Consider the following 23,486-nt stretch of genomic DNA (forward strand, 5'->3'; position numbering starts at 1 on the left):
CTTTCTGGGGTTTTCCCGGGTTCTTCCTCCACCATTAATACTGGCCGCCATATATAGCCTATTGTGTGCTGAAAAATGGCGTTAAACCCCACAACAACAACAACAACAACAACAACCCCATTTTCTTAATTTCTTTTTTTCAAATTGCTAAATCATTAATTATATGACAAATTGTGTATTTAAACAAGTTTAGTGTCTTTTGTCATTAATTCAGCCTGATTATAAATTAAATTTGGTCAAAAGTGTGAATTGAACCAATCATCAAAGATGCATAGGAGCTCAGAGGGTCCAGATTTGGGGGACATAGGACAAACAATTGTGAAAAAAGTGTGATCCTTTGCTCAGTGTGCAACACTGTTGGCCTCATAAGATGTTTTAGTAAAAATGGCTGATACATCCAGTCATACAGGTAAGAACAATATTTTCATGATGGCCAATGTAGCAGCCATATTGGTCATCAGATTGGCCCCATTTTCATTTAGGAACAGCTAGATATCATTAATAAGTCGTTAATGAAAATGTCATGTCAGTATGACTTTCCATTCAGAAGGAATTACAGCAACAAGATTTTCAAAATAGTCGCTGTAGTGGCCATATTTGGATATCAGATTGGCACCATTTTCAGTTAGGATCAACTAGACATCATAAAAAGTCTTTCAGTGAAAATCCCATTTTGATGTGACCAATCATTCTGAAGTAGTGAGTACACAATTTTCAAGATGACCACTGTGAAGGCCATACTTGATATCCAAGTAGTCCATTTTCATTTAAGACCAAGTAAGCCATGAGATGAATGTGTGTGTAGAGTGTCTTTGCAATCCTGCTAGTAGTTGAGAAGGAGTAGTGATACTGACAGCTTACAATAGATCATTCTGTAAGTTCTTCTAGTCTGTGAGCATTAGAGCTAATAAAAGGGTGGAAGAATGGGGACTAATCATGAATTCTTATAAATTCTTCACAGGCAATAATGCATCAGTCTCTCAAGGAACTATTCTCTTGTAGAATTTTATTCCTCATATCAAAGTTTTATGTATTTGCAGCATTTAATTCCATTTGTTGATGAACCAGCCCTGGAAAAGAACACTAACACAGATGTCTACAGATATGCTACTGAGGAACATAAACAGATTGTAGAGGTAATATAATTGAATGTTTTTAGACTCCTCACCAATACATGCAACAAGGCATCCTGATTTGATCAAGTCCATCCATCCATATTTACTTTACACCAGTCCTGATAAGGTTGTTTAGCATTATATTTAAAACACTACTCAGTCTAGATAAGTGCAATCTTGTATCTTTGTATCCATATGTAGACAACCAGATAAGAATTTCTAGGAAATGTGGTAATTTTTATAATTATTTTGCACATTCTTTTCAAAAAGCCATTTAGACAGAATTGTTAAAAAAATATAATTAAGCAAAGGCCACTTTAGACACAATTAAGCACAAACCACCTGAAGAAAACAAATTAAATTTGATAGGCATATTTGTGTTTGTACTTAATTTTATGTCTCGATGGTCTTAAACTAAATAACATAAAAGAGTGAAAACCAACAAGTTTTATAAAATGCAACAAATAATTTATTTTCTTTGAATAAAAAGTGAAAAATTTAAAATAATTTACTGTATCACTGAATGAAATCATAAATAGTTTGAAAAGTTAAAAAATATTGAGTATTCTAAATGAGTTCCAGTGGTGTTCCGAATGAAGTTCAGTCTGTTGTGCTGATGTGCCAATAGTCTTAATGTTTGACAATGATTTAATCCAAAATGTCTTTAAATCAATTCACAGTAATTCCAAAACAGCTGCTAAATTCTATAGTCTGAGGATCTTTTAATTTCAGTGAGTAATTAATAAAATAAACGTAAATTAAATCTGCACAACTGTTTGACTCCACTAAGATTGACATTCATACTAGGAATAGCTAATTTTCAGTAAATCATCCCTTATATGAAAAACTAAGACATAATACAGAAAGCAGATTGAGGGTCAAATAGTCATTTCAGAATCACTCTATCCTTTTACAGCTTCCAAGGTCAAACCATGTTTACTTGAACGATATGACCTCATCCAAAAGTTTAAACCCACTATATTGAAGCTATGTAATATGTTTACTAAAATGACCTCATCCTAAAGTACAAACCCACAACTATAAAGAAAATTAGCATTTAATGTTGTTTTCTAAATGACCCTTACAATCCATAATTACAAAAATGAACTATAATAATATAGATATAAATAACATTAGATGGCCATGACAGTGTACCAGCATATGGTGAGTATAGTACACATCCACCTGTTCCATAGTACTCCCAGTCGATGAGGGCCAGTACAATACAAATCCAAACAATCACATAATGCATCAGTAGGCCAGGGTCAGTTCAGCACACACCCAACCATCATGTTACACCAGCAGATCTGGATCTGTATAGCACAAAGCCACCTGTTACGTAATACTTCAGCTGATCTGGGTCAGTATAACACACTCCCATCTCTCATATAACACTCTAGTACATCTGTGCCAGTATACAGGGTTCCCATGCTTCTGGGAGATCAAGAAAAAGTTGGAAGAAAGAGGCATGTTCCTGATAGAGAAAAGCCCAGGACTTCTCAGCTCCACTAGGTCGCATAAAAAATCCATAATTTAGTCAAAACTCAACTTATACTGAGTCAGATTTATTGAGTTCTTGCCAGAAGTTTCAGAGGTTGCAGAACACTTAACTCAGTATTAGGGGTGGTTGTTGAATTAAAAATCATATTGCAATATATTACAACATTAAGCAAAATATTATTGCAATATATTGATTTAAGAAGGAATTACAGATTACTGTTAATTTATTGAAACAAAATGAATGCAAACTTCAGAAAAGTAATTAAAATTATTTAATTAATATTAAATTAAAATACTATAGAGAAATTTAATAAAATGCAGTACAGTAGTTGCAATCTGACACAGTAATAAAGAGTTATAATTTAGGTCTTTTGTCTGAACAGTTCACAGTCTGTAATTTGGTTTTTGATAAACACAGATGCATAAGACTGCAGATTGTTCTTTTCATTCTCACTTTACCCAGTGTATTTAAAACTTAACTGCCTTGAAAATCACATGATGGAACTCACTTCATATTTTTTTAAGAAGATAAAAGCATCAACATGATAAGTTTTTAGGGCTGAACGTTGTGCATTTACTATACATCCTGCAATAGAGAACACCCATTTAGAAGGGACACTTGTTGCTGGTATGCAAAAATAAGGATTTAGCAAATCTAGGAAATCTCTGCTTGTGATTTTTCCACCACTGAAGATGATTTGAATTCAAGGGAATCAACGGAAACATTCTATAGTTCTTAAGCTCTTCTTCAGGTTCTTCCTTTTGTGTTTTTGAAGTCTCAACACCAGTTATGTAGACATCACCAAGAAGTTCTTGCGTGCCAGAACAACAGGTACCTTTATCTATCATATCACTCTGACCAATGTGTGACTTGAGCTTCTTGCAAACTGATTACACATCCACAGCAGCATAACTGCCCCGTTAACTGTGGCAAAGGTAGCAATTCTGACTGACCACTCTCACCCACAGGTGAGTGATCAGTGTCATGGCCAGCCTTCACTTCAACAAAGATTTCTGATGCACTCTGCAAAACTTTGGTAAAGATTTCATACCTTTGTGCATCACTGAAGAAAGGCAAGGCTTTAAAATGTAGATCCAAGGCAGCAGCAATGGTGAGACTTTCTTCTTGATGAGTGTATCTATCCTGAAGATCATCAACCACAGCCCTTTTCATCTGAGCTATTACTAGAGAGCCATCATCACTATGTTGGAAAATGTTAATAAGTTTACAAGGAAGAGGCATGATAACAGAAATTGTTGGAAAAGATTCACCACAAAGAGTGGTTGTCACCACTTTAAGAGGTTTTAGAAAAACTATTATCTCATCTGCCAGGCAAATGTCATCATCGGACACTGTGTTCAAATCTTTTTCTTTTATCTTAGCAAGATCTTTGTATCTCAAAATGGCAATTATCGCACAATGCATTTCAAGAAACTTTGAATTCATGTCACAAGTACTGTTCCATCTAGTGGGTCATCAGCCATAAGCTTATGATCTGGTAGACCCAGCAGTTCAGCTTGGCTTATCAGTTTAGCTGCTGCAGTTGTACTTTGGTGGAAGAACCCAATTATTTGATGAATCCTAATGAGGATAATTTCAATGCATCTATCTTGAGACACTTTTGTGCAGCTAAATGAATTGTATGTGCATAACACTTGATGTGAAAATTGCATCCTACAAGAGTCCCTGCCCAGTCCATATTAAATGCATTATATGATACAATAGGTGTTATGGAATAGGCTGTATTTCCCATTCTTTGAGGGCCTCATGGATTACAGCAGCTATATTCTCACTTGTGCCCATCATACATGGGCTTAGTTTGAAGAACATTGTTTATCAGCTTCCAATTCTTATCAATGTGAGTTGACATGATTGTCAGATATGATTCATTTGACCTCAATGTCAAACTATCTGTTGTCAATGCAACCTTCTCAGCATTTTGTAGGTCTTCTTTTACCAGTGCCTTGACTTTAGCATATTTTTGAGGATTGATCACCTCTGCAAACTGCTTTCTACCTGAAACATTATATGGGGTGTCAAGTGTATGTAAAAAGTTCAACTTGGTGAATCCAATATTTGGTATGGATGCATGTATTTTATGATAAATCTGCACACCTTGTAAAGCATGAGAAGAATGGGAGGAGTGTTTTGCATCAATGAGCCCTGGTAAGGTTCTCTGGATTGGCTACAATGTTTTAGCTTTAGACAGATTGGAATTATTTTCAAACGATGAACTTACATTAGCAGAGTTAGATGATATATTGTCTGTCATCTTGTGATTACGACATTTCTTGAAATGGTGCATGTTCATATTGTAATATCTAACTCAACAAACCAAAACACTAGGCACTATTAAGAACTACATTTCCTTTTCCGGTAATAATACTAATAATGATAATGTAAAAACAAGAAACGAAAGTCAGAAAAAATGATGCAGTTCACTATGTTGTAATACCTTAATGATATTGTGAATGAAGTTTTGCATGCATAAACACTGTCCAATTAATGTGTGAAGATTATTTGATGTTAAACGTTGAGATGTGAGATGATATTTGACCTACAAGACTTTGGCTTATTTGATCATGTCATTTTCATCTGTCACTGAAAACATCTACCACTCGTGAATTACTTCTTCCATTCCTGAATGTATGCCACTTACCCACTGTTGTTTAGATTGCTGTCTGCATCTCTTATAAATGTGTGTCACAGAATAGAAACCAAGTGGGTTTTGGACTAAATGAATAAGACAAACACAATGTGAGAAAGATGTGAAATTTATGAAATGAATTAATAAAGAAAGAAAAAAAATATGTGATGTAAAATTATAATGATTCTTTCACGCTCTCAACATACCACTGACTCAAATCACTCTACACAACATTCACACATTGAAAATAAACCATAAATATTAAATCAGTATGAAGTAAAGATCCAAGAAACCTCATGGACTGCAGATACGCTTCAAACAGTATTTTATGCTACAAGAGAGATTCACATAATCTCGAATATGAACTCCTATTAAGATTCAAACTAATCTTATGAACACAACTAAGATTGAAACTAATCTTATGAACACAGCTAAGATTCAAAATAATCTTATGAACACAGCTAAGATTCAAAATAATCTTATGAACGCAGTAAGATTGAAACTAATCTTATGAACACAACTAAGATTCAAAATAATCTTATGAACACAACTAAGATTCAAAATAATCTTATGAACACAACTAAGATTCAAAATAATCTTATGAACATAAAAAGGCAATTGGAACAATAATTGAACCAAACGTATGCTTCTAGACCCCTTGTACAGTCACACGATTCCTTGGGTTGGCCCACACTCTTATTGGCCACTCGCATCCTTTATGGATCCACCACATGTACAGTCATACGTATGCATGTACAGACAGCATACAGCACCCTTTTGAATTTCTACATCTACGTCTGTGGCACGGACATACGTACATACATTTTACGCATTGACAGCACACAGCCTTAAATACTCTGGAAACTCCAGACAGCTCTAAACAACTTTAGACAGCTTCAGACAGCTCTAGTCATATTCACAGTCACAATCACATTGACAGTCACAATCAGCTACAATAAAACCAAATTGGTCATAATAACAGTTTCTGTATAATATCTAGATATATGCTAATACTTTAACCTCTAATAGTGACTTGTAATTCAAAGTTCAAATCTGCGTTGTAATAAATGAATTATTACGTGATAAGACATTACAAACCAAATAAGCTTCACATATCAAATAAAATGTAAATTTAACACTTACCCCTATGGCTGGAGAACAATGGAGAGCGTACACTCCTTGATGTGATCCAAAACGACCAGTGTCTGTTTTAGAAATTGATCTTACTTAAATCCAAAGGAGAGTGAGCAAGAGTCAGGGTAAAATACCCGTGCATATCATGTTATTAATGTTCCTTCGTCACAAGTAATTTCTGGCGAGGTGCATATTAATACAGTCGCTTGCCTGGAAAAACACGTATTCACCCAAGACAACATTGTACACATGCACAATGAGAAATAGTCAAATAGTTCTAAGGCAAAACCTTAGAACTATTTATATGACAATGTGTACTCTTGTGTTTTATACTAAATGTGAGTATAAAACCTTTGTCTGGTCCTTGTAATGTCACACTGTTGTCATGAGTATTAATGTTGTTGTATGGTTTAACACCATTTTTCAGCACATGATAGGCTATGCATGGCGACCAGTATTAATGGTGGAGGAAGAACTGGGGAAATCCCCGAAAAGAACCACTGACCCATAAGAAGTTACATCCAAGCTGTCTCACATACCCACATTGTCCGAATCCGAGACTCAAACCCACGCAGACAGAGGTGAGATGGCAGTGATCCGTAACGGAGAGCACTTTGACCACTCGGGGGCCCCCGAGTATTAATGAATTAGTCACAGAATTCATGTAAAGACATCAACAGTTTTACATGCCCTGGGACACCAACATGAAGTAGAAAAATGTTTGCATGTTAGCAGTTATTGTGCCATATTAATTTTCCTTGTTGGACCATGCGTGTGTCATGCTGAATTTTACATGAATAGTTTAGGAAATGAAGTATCTTACCTTCCATGATTCTGGAATATCAAAGCCAGAAACATGATGTTAGTCCATAAATTAGTGACTTCAACCATCCGGTGGAATTTTGTTACCGAAACAGCAGAGAGGCAGGATATTGATGGAATCAATGTGCTGGACCGAAGAATCACATTTCTCTTGTCAGACTTTTGTTGAACAGTAAGTTAGAACTAATGTTACTGTTCATTATTGTAAGTTCTTGGTTATGTTGTTGTTGCTGTGGGGTTTAACACCATTTTTCAGCACACAATAGGCTATGCATGGTGACCAGTATTAATGGTAGAGTAATAACCCGGGAAGAACCACCGACCCACGAGATGCTACTGGCAAGCTTTCTCACATACCCACATTGGCCGAATCCTAGACTTGAACCCACGCATACAGAGGTGAGATGGCGTGATCCATAATGGAGAGCGCTTTAGACCACTCTGCCACTCGGGGTCCTTCTTGGTTATGTAGAACTTGTTATTTTACTTTAATTTGCAAAATAGTATGCATTTGATAACCATATTATGTCTCATTGCATCATCAGTACCTTGTACTCTTCCTTGATTTGCATCGAAATTCACTTGTCCATTTTGTTCATTTCTATGTAATAATAGGTATGAGTATACAAATAAGATTTAAAGTAAAAATGCACACCATGGACATATAGAGAAAGAATTAATTTTGTTCAAAATTTTTTGTTAAGAGGGATTTTTCCATGCAGTTTGAATAGTTGACTTGGTTACTACTATGGCTAGCCCTAGAAAGGACAACCATTGATTGGCTAAGGTCATGTGATGTGAATATGAGCCTCTAAATATGAGTGCAGACAGTGTACTTGCAATAGCTGTCAGAGCGGCAAAGTATGAACATCTAAATAGAAAAGAATTTTGGCCATATATTCCAAATCCAATCAAAAACCATAAATCATATTTTTTTACATAACCTACATTAACTTTAACACCATACAATCTAAAGCCTGATTCAAAATGTTAAAAGAAATTTTAACTAGATTTATTACATGATTGCTATTGAATTTAAATGCTTTAGAATTATTATATAATTCTTTATAAATCCTTTTTTGCTATCTCCCACCACACTGCCCAAGTACACTAGTACTACAATTATTTTTTTCATTCAGATCGTGCTACTATGCTAGAATGTGTTACAGTCAATCTAATAAATTTAGCTGTTAATATATGTATAAATTTAATAATATACTTAATTTTACCATAATATGGTGTATTACAACGTTGTCATTTGGCATTTAGACACACAAGACTGCTCTATATTATCAGAAGTTGATATTGTTGTGACAAACACTGTTGTATTGATGTAAAGTGACTATGCAATATTGAAAGGCATGTTCTATCTCATCTTTATTATTAATAAAAAGCATTTTTAAGTCCTGAATTCTGGTCTTTTCCATTCATAACACATGGGGTGTTACAATATGGTAGGTTAGATTTGTGTTTCTACTGGAATGAGCCGCACATAGTCAGCACACAGCAATTGCCTCATCAATTTTCCCATCCATTTTACTCTTTCTTAATGCAAAATGAGTCCATACAGCAGACTGTGCTTTTGAATATTTCACCAGGTTGTACTCAGCCATGCTTGAAATGCTTGTAGCTGAAGGTCAATGTCAATTAGTCATTGATGTCAGCAAGTTGCTTATTTGTTGACGAAGAGAAGTTAAAGCATCAGAAGGATGAAGTTTCACAGACAGCTTAACTTCACATTACCCATGCTGGAACTGCCCAGGAAATGAATTAGAAATGTTACTGAAGCTGATAACCAGAAGTAAAGATATTTAATTCAGTAGGTCATTGTCAATCAGAAACTATTATAAGTAGTGAAACATGGCTAATATTAATTTATAATAATTATAATAGTTTGTTTGCTACTTTTTATCAAAATTTACATCAATATCATACTATATCGATATAAGAAAGTTATATTGCGATTACTGTATGATCGATTTAATACCATAATATACTGGTATTCAGTATTAACACACACCCCTACTCAGTATAAATGTTGTATGGATCAGTTGAGCACTTGCGCTAAACGTCTTTAAATAGTCAGTCCAAGCAGTTAGGCAATCTGACTGGTGAAGTAGATTGATTGTCCCTAAGTATACCTTTTCATGTATAGAACATATAGTAATAATAATAATAATAATAATGAGGACTTTGTATAGCGCCTAATTTTTAGAAGCTCTAGGCGCTTTACAAGATTAGATAACACCTATAAGATAAAAAATATAATGATATGATTACAAACACAAACAACAAGAAATTAGAAAACATAAAAAACATGCTGAGAATATTTAAGGTAGGAAACATTATTAGGTCTTTAAGTTTGTTCTTGCAGTCAAAATAAGTGAGTTTTGAGAGCCCTCTTGAATGTGATCACTGTGTCTTTGTGTGTCTAAGTTCTGTGGGCAATTCATTCCACATTTCTGGATCCTGGTATGCAAAACAACGCTGTCCATATGACTTTGTTTTCATAGTGGGAATAATGAGTTAACGATTGTCAGAAGAGGAGCATAAGTATCTAGCTGGTGTGTACACATGGGTGAGGTTGGATAGGTATGTTGGACTAGAGTCCGTCAGTAAAACGTAGCACAGAGAACAAATTTTTGTGTTTGATTCTGAATCGAATGGATAGCCAGTGTAGGGTACAGAGCAGCGGGGAGGTGTGCTCTGATTGTGGTACTCTAAGTATGATCCGAGCAGCTGTGTTTTGAACTGTTTGAAGTTTTTGGAGTAGATATTGAGATGAACCAGACAGAATTGAGTTACAATAGTCCAGTCTTGAAAGTACTAATGAACACACAAGTTTTTTAGTGGCATCATCTGAAAGATATTTGCAAATGAATATCAAAATATTTACCAGCATTATTTATAGATTGAGATGTTCTTCTTCATCAGTCTCTGTATTGTGGACTTAACAGCTCTAAGAAATTTTTAAAATTTTCATGTACTACCATATGCAGAATTCTGACTCTGTGACCACCTGTAAATTGTTGGAATCATTAATTTTTGGATTTGAATTAGTATAATTAATAACAAGATTGTTTTTAATCAATCCGTTAAAACATTCTTACACAAACCTGTGACATAAATAGTGTTTTTTGGGAAACAAGATGGCCACTATTGCTTAACCGGCTTGAAGCAGCTGTTATTGTAGCAGATATTGAGATGAACCAGACAGAATTGAGTTACAGTAGTCCAGTCTTGAAAGTACTAATGAACACACAAGTGTTTTAGTGGCATCAACTGAAAGATATTTACGAATTGAGCTGATGCGTCTCGGCTCAAGATATGCAGCCTTGACATGTTGGTGCAATGTGAGAGTACTGTCCAGAGTAACACCTAGGTTTCGTACTGACTGTGTGAATTTAATGCTGTCGTTGTTGATATTTATTGTGTGAGGTAAATGATGTGAATGAGAAAATCTTTGTGATGTGATCAGAATGGCCTCAGTTTTATCATCATTCATCTGCAGCTTGTTACATGTCATCCATGATTTCACATCAGAAATGCACCTCTATACACCTTGGATGGTAGCATCAACTTCAGTTGGGTGGTTAGATTTGTATATTTGGGTGTCTTCAGCGTACAATTGGTGAGACACTGGATGATGATCTATGACACTTGAGAGCAACTGAGTGTACAGAATGAAGAGAACAGGTCCAAGAACAGACCCCTGTGGAACACCACAACATAGATCAACTGGGCTGGAGTGTATTCCATTTGCAGATACAATTTGTGTCCTGTTGACCAAGTAGGACTTGAACCACAGTAAGGCTGTGTCATGAATGCCAAATACATGCTGGAGACGGTGAAGTAATATATCATGGTCTATTGTGTCAAATGCTGCAGACAAATCAAGGAGGGTGAGGACTGTAATCTTTCCGCTATCCCAAACAGAGAGAATGTCATTAACTACTTTTAGAAGAGTAGTTTCAGTACTGTGGCAAGGGCGATATGCAGATTGTACATGGGACAGAACAACCTTTTCTAAGATTTTTTATATGAATGGGAGATTAGAAACTGGGCAGTAGTTCTTTAAATCATTATGGTCTAGTGTTGGTTTCTCCAGCAGAGGCTTTACAATGGCAGTTTTGAAAAATGATGGGAATTCCCCTGATGAGAGAGAGGTATTAATAACATCAGTTAGTGAAGGCAATACTGTATCTAAGCACTAAGGCAGCAGTGATGTTTGAATTGGATCAAGTTCACATGACTTTGGTGCACACTTCATCAAGATTGTACGTATGAAATCCATAGAGACAGGTTCAAATGCTGCTAATGGTTGTCGGTCAAATTCTGTATCCCAACTGTATGGTGACGAGTCAATTGAAATTGTGGTGTCAAGCTTATCTCTAATGGTTTGTACTTTGTCATGGATGAAATTTGAAAACATGTCTGGAAGGTTGACTGGAGAGAAGGTAGTTGGAAGTGGTGTAGATTTGTTCCTTGACATTAGCTTGTTAGTAATCTCGAAGAGCTCTTTGCAGCTGGAACTTTCCATGATCTTAGTAGTGTAGTGGGCTGATTTTGCTGTATGGACTATATGTGACATTCTTCTTAGCGACTTAATAGATTTGCTTATGAATAGTGAGTCTGGTGGCAAGCCAAAGCCTTTCAGCTTTACGGCAGTCTCTTTTAGCAGTGCGAAGCTAGTCTCTAACACAGCTATACCATGGAGAACACTTTTGAATTGATACTTTGCACTTGGTAGCTGGGGCATGTTTGTTGGGCAATGAACACAAGCAGTTATCGAGTTGTTCTGCTGTAGGAGGTAAGGAAGTTGTTAGGTTTGCTTGGATGTCATGCATTAGTTTGGTTCTATTTATCATACAGAGGTTTCTCTTAGTAGATATGAAGTGAGTCTAGCATCGTATTGTGCCAAAATGCTGACATGTTATCTGATCATGATAGCTTTAAGAGAAAAATAATAATGATTATCTTACCCAGTTCCCATCTGATATGTCAAGTTGATGAAAATGTATTGTGATATATCTTTGTGTATTATTTGGTACTTTGCACTTTGAACTTGGTGTTGAACATTATCATCAATAGTAACCTCCATCACCACTGCTGCTGCTACAGCTCAGTATTTGATTCTGTGTAGTGAACCTCAGTATCAGACCCTGCTAAATACACAGAAATCTACTGACTGCTGGGGCAATTTTCAATGCATAATTCCACACTGGGGATGTAATTAACAATTATTTCATTAAATATACAAACCATAATTGGATTATGTTGAAAGTAGATGCTAGGACACCAACCAGAGACAAGTGGATTTTTAAAATAAATTCATTTATACAGAGGTACATAATATTTACAGGCTTTTTGTTAAAATTTAAAACATGTTCATGTCAGCATATGCAGTTAAGCAGAGTAAAGCTAATTTTTTTTCTGCACACTGAAATGAGTTACTTGGCAAATTTATAAGAATTACCATAGTGACATCCTGTGGTTTATTCCATGATCAAATGTCTAATCCAAATTTTATGGAAGTCTCAAACTACAAACAGCTTTTGATTTTAAAAATGAAAATATTTGAAGCCGAAATGTTGTTGATTCCATTCAGTTGTTGATTCCATTCAGTAAAGGTCATAAGTGAGAAAAAAAATCATTTTTACCCAGGAAAAACTTGAAACTTGTTCAAAAGGTGGAGGAACCCTGAGTATAACACATCTGGACATCACATAATACACCAGCAGAGATGTGTTTGTATAACATGTACACAACCATCAGATAATACACCAGCAGATATGTGTTAGCATAACATGCACACACACATCATATAATACACCAGTGATATGTGTTGGTATAACATGCTCACACACAGCCATCACATAATACACTAGCAGGGGGCCCCATAGTGGCTGAGTGGTCTAAAGCGCTCTTCGTTATGGATCACTGCCATCTCACCTCTGTCTGCAGCGGTTCGAGTCTAAGATTCAGCCAATGTGGGCATGTGAGAAAACTTGACAGTAGCTTCTCGTGGGTTGGTGGTTCTTTCCGGGGTTTTCCCGGGTTCTTCCTCCACCATTAATACTGTCTGCCATGTATAGCCTATTGTGTGCTGAAAAATGGCATTAAACCCCACAACAACAACAATACACTAGCAGATATGTGTTAGCATAACACGCACACTCACAACCATTACATAATACACAAGCAGATATGTGTTAATATAACATGCACACACACAAACATCACATAATACACCAGCAGATATGTGTTAATATAACATACACACACAGCCATCACATAAAACAGCAAAAAATATATGTTAATATAACACACACAACCATCACATAAGACAGGAAAAGATGTATGTCAGTATAACACACAGTCATCACACACAATACACCAGCAGATATGTGTTAACATAACACACATAATCATTACATAATACACAAGCAGATATTGGTGAGTATAGCACTAGAGATATCAAAATTTTGGGTAATTTTTACCGGATACCCATCACTCCTAATGATTGGTTACCTGGGTATCCGATCAAAGGGAAAATGTATTAAATGTGAACCTGAACTGTTTTGTTGTAGGTTCACATGTGCCAACCCCCAAGAGAGGTTTAAGTTTAATTATTACTAATATAGTGGCAAAAGAGTATAATCTGAGTTTAAAAACATTTCGCTGAATATTTCATTATCAGTACTTAACTGTCACTATTGACAAAAAATATTGACCCAGTTAATGTCATCAAGATCTCAAAACAATTACATTTAAATCGTGAGAAAAATGGCACACAAACCATGGATGGGCATTAAGTTAGGACAGTTGAGCCTTAAATATTAGTGTTTATTCTTAAATAGGTTGTGTGAGAATGGATTGTATTATTGTATTATTATATAGTACATGTATGACAAGTAATTTGTAAATTGTAAGCAACCATACAAGCCCCAATGATGATAAATAAATGCAGACATGACACAAGCCTTGAACTGTAATCACTATTCTGTCTCAATCAGAACTTTTTTTAAAATGGGTACCTGGTTGTTCATTCTATTACTTGGGCTAATATGAATGGGTGGGTTGAGACAGCTGCCAATTGGTCAAAAAATGTTGGCATCTTTATATAAGACACTAAACAATCACATTTTGTGAGAGCAGATTAGGGTCAGGGTTATTTCTCTTGCACAAAATTGAGTAGGGAGAGCATATAACCCCTATTCTGCTGGCACATTATGTGACTGTAGATTACTGGAGACAATGCTGTTGTGAATTAAATACATGACAGCTGTGTTGCTTTATGAATATGATTCATTTTGTTAACCCATTGCAGCACTATCCTTTTCCTTCCTGTCTTGACTGTAGCTCCTGTTTCTATACACATATAAGCATGTAATTAATTTTCACTAGAAAAATTTTGCCAACTTACATTCAAGATTAATACGTTTTGTGTCTCATTCAGTTCCACTAACTTTCACATCATGCATATTGATGCAATCTGTTTATAAAGCAGATAATGTTGAGACAGCGGCCAGTCGGTCCAAAAAAACATCAGGAGAGTTCATGTTTGATGCTGAGGTTAGCTTGGTGGGACAATTCATTAAATGGCAAAACCAGTTAAAACTCCTTTCATTATTTTAGCAGCAATACTTCTATTAATGGTTGGAGTGCAGATATTTGCATCAAAAGGTACAGTGATAGTGAACAAGCAAATTCTCAGGCTAATCACATTATGGACAATGCTAATGATGATGTGCCTAAAGATGGCAATGCTGAAACTGAGGCTCCATCAATCAAGAGAAAAAATAACAACACTCATTCAATTCAGACTGGTAAAAAAACTGACCATGCTGTAATTGAATTAAAAAATGATATGTAGTTAGTGTTATACTGAAATATGCAGAACATATTATGAGTGTTATACTATACAGAACAGACATATATATATATATATATATATATATATATATATATATATATATATATACACACACACAGTGTGACCCTGCTATAACATGGTAGTTGGGAGCCATAAAACCCTACCGTGTTATATACCGAACCGTGTTATATGCAACCAAGTCAGTTAGCTGAAGAAAATGTACCCCCCCCAAAAAAAAAAAGAACTGGGGGGGGTAATAAATGCGGGCTGTAAAATACGTGCTTCATTGGCACAGTTACCATCTTGAATTGATGCATATTAAATGAGAAATACACCTGTAGTGAAAACAGAGAAGACATAATATAATAGTTTACTTTATTTAGAGAACCATGAATTGGTACATATACGTGAATCATGTTTATATATAAATATATAATGTATGCCATGAATAGAGTATCAACACCGTGTACTCACCTGCAAACCTCATCATATACATTGAATCCACAATACAAGTGAATCCATCGAAAATATGCACACACAGCTTTAAAATATTCATTAATTTTGTAACAGGTCATATTGGTCTGAATTCAGTGGAAAAACATAGCACAATCACGTAACGAATGATGAAGCACATTTACTTTAAAGTACGTTCCAAGTCGGTAAAAGTTAGTTTGCGTTTTAAGCCACCATTGGCATAAACTTTTTCTCTACAAAAAGGAAACTTTCACAGCACAGTTAACGTGTTCAAATCATGTTGGAAAATGCAAAAATCCATCAGATTCCATCACTTTTATTTAAGTTTGGTTTGGTACTGACTTTCTTTGAAGAAAAGTTCTTTGTTGTTATTGAAAGATTGTAGTCGGCTTTCTTTGATGAAGGGTGCATGCACTATTGAAGTCACCGCTAAAGGACAGCTTTGGATATCCAAACAAATGCCCATTTCTTAATGTGGCGGCAACATCAAACAATTGTATTGCATGATTGAGACTAGTATTTTTTCCATTTGCTGAGTACGTTTTCATAACAGTCGGTACTTCAAAGGTAATCTGTTTCCTTTGAAATTTCAGCCAACTATTTTATCAGGGTACATTTTTAGAAAGGAATTGGCCGTCGTTTAGACTATTCTAGTTATGATCCTTCCACGCCTACTGAATAAACCAATAAGTAAGATTTTTTAATTTTTTATTTTTACATTTGTGGTAGCAGCATGATGCTGCCTTCCACACATGCATCTGAAAATTAACAAAGGGTCAACAGAAGATAGAGATGCAGGTGTTCTGATGACAAGGATTATTACAGAAAATGTGAGCGTTCTGAAGGATTTAATTCTGAGAGAAAGGAAGAGGAATTTTACTTACCATCCACATACAAATTCAGTCTTTGTAAATATATTAATTACTAGCGAGTGGACGAAAATCCGATGAAAGATAGATTACGAGATAATGCCTCGTCCAGTTGATCTCTGTTGCCAGAAATGTCAACAACAAAAATGCGGATATTTCACAACTTACAGAACTCATGCTAGATGTCAGGATAAGTTGATTATGATATAACAATGCACTGTTTAGATGGTTTGTTAGTATGGACAAAGAATTTGTTTATGTAACAATAGATAAACTAAAGTGCATTTTATATCCAGTTTGCGGCTTCCTTTCATGGGGCTTCTGAATTTCTGCACTCCAAACCAATGGTTTTACATAAAAGTTTAAACAGCCAACATGTCGCCAACAAATAAAAAATGCCACATGGTATATTTTGCAGCCAATAAGGAAAAACAATCCAAGTTTGTGACATTGGCGAAGACATACGCGATCCCAGAATAAATTTTTTATGCATTGTCTTCTTCTTACTTTTAAGAATAAAAACAAAATTCTTTTTTGTGTACGAGAAAAATACTTTTATGTGTACGAGAAAAATATATATAAAATTTCAGGAGCCAAGCCATGATCATCTTGTATTATTCATACGCGATCTCTTCCCCAAAATGATAAGTAACTTTTTACTTTTTTTACCATATTTTTTAAGAGTTTTTTGTGCACAAGAAAAATACATGTATATGGCATTTCGGAAGCCACGCCACAACAGCGTTATATCCGAATTCGTTATAACGGAGTGCACTATAGCGGGGTCACACTGTGTGTGTGTGTATATATATATATATATATATATATATATATATATATATATATATATATATATAAAAAGTTGTAATATGCAGAACACATTATGAGGGTTATACAGTAGAATACAGAATATATATATATATATATATATATATATATATATATATATATATATAGTTTTCCTGTAATATCCAGAATACATGATATGCATTTGATACACTTAGTATACATTGTATTGCTCTTTGCTGTGCTTGTTTTGCACACAATATACCAGCAATAAGCAAGCTGCATGAGGAATTGCATCATACTGACAATTCTTCACTCTGAGTTAGGATATATACACATCAAAAAATGAACAATACATCTTTTTCAGCATGAAAAAAAGCTAAACAAAATAAGTTATACCCCCAGAAAATTACATTTGTTTGGTCAATTACTTCTTGTCTATTTTCAGCAAATTCGGATCAGGAACAGACATATCAAGGAGGTGATAGATAAGATACGGACAATCATTTGGGAAATCAACACCATGATAATCATGAGAAAAACTCCGGAGCCAAACTTTCCATAGGAAGATGATGATTTGTGTGAAAATGGGAAGAAAGAGAAAACATTTCACTGCTGTGCCAAGCTGGTGATACAATCAGTACTCAAAATGATTTTGTCTGTACTTTATTTCAAATATGTGTTCTTAGTTGAAAATGGCTGGTTCATGTCAAATTGACCCAAGTAACCTGTTCTTGTTCACTGTATAGTTAATAAATGGCAGGAAAAGGAGGCAGGTAATAGCAGTGTGCATTCTTTATGCCATATTGTTCAGATGATTGAATTTGTATGTGCATTCCATTAACAACTACTGTAATGATACCTCGGATGAGAAAACCTGCAAGTCACTGTATGTGCATTGTATCAGAAAAGTGGAATGGATATGTGGTAAACATTTATCTTCAATGCTGGTTGACTTTGGAATATGTAATAAAATGTTCTGAAAAGACTTAATAGTACAATACTTCCTCATTATAATGATATTTATGGGAGTCATAAAAGTGGACTGTCTTACAGGTGAGGTCACCTTAAATTAAGTATTTTATACATAATACTACTATTAAATAACAAAATTGGATTCATTACCTGATCTGCTTTATTAAAAAAGCACCTTATCCTCAGAGAGGGAGTTCAGTAATTGTTTGTAGTTTCCTTCAAAGAAAAGTACAGTTGTATTTAATAAGTATAAATTGATTAAATATTGAATTATTAGGTATTTGCATTACAAAATATTTTCTTTATTTTTGAAGGACATGCCTAATCCCATTGATACATGTAAATTACACATAATTTTCACTATTAGTTTGTCCCTGCATCGGTTGTGCATTGTCTGTCATCTGTAACCATTGTCTATTTTACATTTTTTCTAACAAGCCACTAGATTAGTCAAGAGTGTTCTGGTCTAAAGGTCATTCAAGTTCATACTAATAATGTTGTCATAAATACAGTTCATAGTTCATTGAAATGATTTGTGCTGTGATAAAATATGGTTGCCATTACTAAAATGAGAAAAACATTGAAGTAACTACTTCTCAACAACCAAACAACAGCATGTAACCAAATTTGAAAGAAAGTATCCTGGAATTTGGGTCTTTAATATATTTAACAAATGATGCAAATATAAATCAAACAGATCATGTTATTTTAAAAAAAAAACTTGAAACTTCTTCTAAAACAAAATGCTTTTCAGAATTGAACCAAATTTTACATGAAGCATCTAGGCATAATGAATGATATCTCATTAATATGGATGGCATCATGGCATCCAGAATGATATCTCATTAATATCGATATCATCCAGGCATAAAGAATGATATCTCATTAATATGGATGGCATCCAGAATGATATCTCAGTAATATGGATATCATCCAGGCATAAAGAATGATATCTCATTAATATGGATGGCATCTAGGCATTCAAAATGATATCTCAGTAATATGGATCGATGTACAGAAAAACAGAAAGCTTCAGACAATTGTTTCCATAACATACTGACAGAATTTAAAGAAATTTGTACAGCAAGCATCCTATGAACATATGTTTTCTGGCCAGCTGTTCTTGCATTAGGCAGATTGAGCCAGATGAAAGTTCTTGGACTCTTTTTTTCCCCAAAGATACTTTTACATTTTAAAGAATAACAAGCTAAGAAATATGATGATACATTAGTTTTCCTGTAGGCCCAGAAGACTACAGAACAGACATCTGTAATAGGATTTTGACATGAGGGTTTCTTTGTGACACAAATACTAAAAAGATAACTTAAATGCTTAATGCTACATGTTTTACATTTGATTTTAAAATTAAAAATGATTAACAGTGAACCTCGCTCAAGTCCTTGTACAATTTTAGATAATTTAGAGAACATTTGATAAACATTTGAACCATAAAATAGAAAGAAACCTTTAAAGTACTGACTGTATCACTTATGTTCACGCATTGTGTTTACTCTTCAGTAGGGCCCCGAGTGGTCTAAATTGCTCTCCGTTATGCATCACTGCCATCTCACCTCTGTCTGCATGGGTTTGAGTCTTGGATTCAGCCAATGTGGGTATGTGAGAAAGCTTGCCAGTAGCATCTCGTGGGTCGGTGGTTCTTTCCAGGGTTTTCCTCCACCATTAATACTGGCCACCATATATAGCCTATCGTGTGCTGAAAAATGGCATTAAAAAACCCCATCCCTACTACTCTTCAGTAGTAAAGTGCACAAATTGAAAACATTGTAAACATGTGGTTATAGAATGAAGTACCACAAATATGTATGCATAATTAATGACTGTTGAGCTTGTATAGATGCAGAAAAAAACATTTAGTTTACACAACTTTTATCTTAACTAAATTAAATCAGAGTTGTAAATAAAAACCAGATATTAAATTTTAAATATACACTTTCCATGGAGATTTCATCACAACAACTCAGGGAAATATTAAAATTTATGAAACCCACAAACAGAAAGCTCTTTTAATGACAGTAATACATTTTTTGTTATCATTACATTGCTTCACTTTTCCTGGCTCTAGTCCTCAGTCCAAGTCAAATATTCTCCTTCAGTTAGTAATTGGAGGTCTAAAAAAAAAAAAGCCATAGTTTCAGTCTGAGGCCTTAGTCACTTCCATCATTGGGAATATTATGTCTTTACTTTGGACTCCATGTAGGTGACATTTATCTATGTGCACTTGAAGATTTTCTCAATTTATGAGTTATTTTGTAAATTTTACTTCAATCATGTCCATTTCTCTGGAGTTTTTTTGCCTTTGGGTTGAGTCCTTGTTTTTTAACTTTACTGGTTATACTTCTGATGTTGCCCACTTTGACCTAAATGAACGATGGTGCCAATCATCTGACATCCAAATATGAAAACACAGCAGCTAATTTGAAAATCTTGTTATTGCTGAGGAACATAAGAGATTGTTTCAACACCAACAGTTAAAAGGTTATTGCTTGTTATGGGTTTTACATCATTTTTCAGCACACAATAGCTATAATGTTTTGCGTAAATTCCCCTCCGAAGTATAATCCTCATTTATGCATTCTACATAACTACAACATAAGGTTACTCTTGCATGCACTTTCCTAACAGTATTAAAATGTTATATTTATAGCAGCTGTCCTAATTCCAAGAAACATGCTAATTTCTGCTTTCAAACATTTTACTTCGGATTCATTGTTATGATTCATGTTTGTTAGAAAACGAATATGTAGTGTGCTATAGGTCATGTCTAATGTACAATAGACCATTCATGTATATTTGTCACACTATCATTATATTCTATTTATAGCAGATATATGGATTAATTAGGAGAAAGACTGGTTTTCAAATTTTTAATCTTTGCTCTCAGATTCTTTGTTCTAATTCTTTTCTGGTACAGTACCAGTCTGTAGATATTTGGCACTAAAAGTCGAGTACGATTTATTCTTGTTGATACGTGTGTTAGAGCAAAAATGCTGTTCAAATAATTTCACAGATGGATTAGAAAAAGATGATTCCTCCAAAGATTCAAAGATGAATACATGAATGACAATACATCATTCCATTCTAGGACAGATTCACTCATTGTAGACTGTGCAGAAGGGATTTTAATATTGGTCATGGTGGTAAATTTAATGTAGAAAAACATTTGAAAACAAAGACACACCTTGAATTATCTCAGCTTACTAAATCCAATACTATGGTACCTCCAAGGTAACTTCTTTTTTACAGCAGAACTCAGTTGAGGACACAAATGTTATAAATGCAGAAGTGTTATTTACCAAGTTCTTAATAGAACACGTACTACCCCATAGCAGTAGAAAACATTGGTCCTTTGTTCGAACAGATGTTTCCTGGTTCCAAAATTGAAGAAAATTTACATGGGCAGAGCAAATTCATCTAAATATTGTTCGGTGTTTAGATGAAGACACTTCACTTAAAATTGCGGAAGCCTTGACAATTGGGCCGTTTAGTGTTGCCACAGACAGGAGTAGTGATTATGATGACAAAATGTTGTATTCAGTCTGTGTAAGATACTTTGAAAATGAAAAGGGCAAAGTCAGAGTGTTCTTTCATTACCAGAATTAACAGTAGATTCCACTGGAGTAAACATTTTTGATTTGCTTGATGATGCTTTGAATAAACATGATGTAAGTTGGCAGATCTGTATGGAGTTCTCAGCTGATAATGCATCAGTGATGACCAGAATTCATAAATGAATTGCATTCTATATTTTGAAAATGTCTGTCAGTGCAGAAAAGGTTACTAACAAATTAGAAGGAGAATTCTTCAAGTATGAAATTGGCATTCTACCTGACATTGTACTTAATGCAGACAGAGTTGATGTGCATATAGCACCTTATTTCCCAGCTAAAAGACCCAATAATTTGAAGATATAAATTTCCTCTTCTTTGTCAGGTTATGAAAGGAATATTGATTCTATACTATTCTAATGCTGACTGTGATAGATTGTTCAGTACTGTTAACACAAATAAAGCTGATTCTAGGTCCAGGCTCAGTAACCCAGTACTTAGTACTCTACTGGTGTGCAAAGCATTCATAGTTTCAGCTGGTACAAAGTGTTTTGAAATGCAACATGACAGTCTGTTGCTTCTTAAAGCTAAAAGTGCTACATATGAAAACTTGAAGCAGTAATTGATGTTAAAAGACTAGGGGGGTAAATAAATTGTTTTGTACATAATTTTTATGTTGATTGAATTTTTATCATGTTATATCTGGATTACTCTCTTTCAGCTCAAATTACTCTTTTTGTCCATATGGATTACACTTTTTCCTCACCAGGGGTTGGCATGTATGTTAGAACACTCACCCCACCTGCCTGTCATGTGCAGAAGTGTGATGTGATTTTAGCAATGTGGACAGCAAATATACAGTCAATGCATTTGCCATATATGGTGAGCTGCCCTGTTAAAGACCTAAGCAATTCATATCATGTTGGTTGGCTGATGTTTCTGCGTCAGAATATCACTAATGAGGCCAAGTCCAACAAAAAAAATATGGCAACAGTGTTCCAAACCAGCTTCAATGTCGCATGCAATACATTCTTGTCCTCCTTATAAAGGAGTGGGGCAGAGATGTTACAGTAATGGCTGCAACATTTTATTCTAATGCTGGGAGTTCAGTATGGTTTGCAGTGGAATGTGTTTTGTACCAACACATTGAAAACGTTGCTGGTGCTTAGCTCTCAGCATAGAAATCTATAGTGTTGATAAACAAATATGAGCATTCTGAACATATAGATCATTAATAATAATAACCATTCCACAGTGATATTTTTGAAAACATTACAGTTGAGCAACCAAAAGATGTCATTTAGATTTTGTTTTTATACTAAAAGTTTATTTTAGAATGTATTTTTTCTTATTTTTCACTAAACCAATTTAAGCATGCTCTTTTTAAGTCTCAGTAATATTTGTCAGATCCAGTTTAGATGTATGTACAGTTTAGGTATCAAAGCATGTTTATATGTAACAGTAAGTCTGCCAATTATCTAAACAGTGTTTCTTTAAAATAACATTATTCTTTTGTTTTGGTATTTTTAATAAAATAACATTATTCTGTGGTTTAATGTTTCACTTAAAATAACATAATTATTTTGGTATTTTAATTAAAATAACATCTTTGTTTTCTCTACTAATATAGTAATAAATCTGATGAAATTTCATTTCTGCTACTTTGTAAAAAATCTCCAGTCCATTTTTCAGCATTTTGAAAGATTGTGAAATGTTCAATG

General features: G+C 34.6%; 1 protein-coding gene across 4 annotated transcripts in view; it reads left to right on the forward strand.

Moving 5' to 3' along the window:
- LOC149784323 (mediator of RNA polymerase II transcription subunit 30-like) overlaps window positions 1-18,212 on the forward strand; it is a 78,494-nt gene extending 60,282 nt beyond the window's left edge. For all 4 annotated transcript variants that reach the window (XM_089932356.1, XM_089932354.1, XM_089932357.1 and 1 more), the window contains 2 exons: window positions 1,041-1,136; window positions 17,673-18,212. In XM_089932356.1, the coding sequence (XP_089788482.1) occupies window positions 1,041-1,136; window positions 17,673-17,789 (213 nt within the window). In that variant the 3' untranslated portion in view covers window positions 17,790-18,212. The remainder of the gene's footprint in view (window positions 1-1,040; window positions 1,137-17,672) is intronic.
- The last annotated feature ends 5,274 nt before the right edge of the window (window positions 18,213-23,486 follow it).

The sequence above is a fragment of the Sinohyriopsis cumingii genome, chromosome 14, assembly GCF_028554795.1.
Source record: "Sinohyriopsis cumingii isolate HCF-2022 chromosome 14, ASM2855479v2, whole genome shotgun sequence".
Classification (NCBI taxonomy): Eukaryota; Metazoa; Mollusca; class Bivalvia; order Unionida; family Unionidae; genus Sinohyriopsis; species Sinohyriopsis cumingii.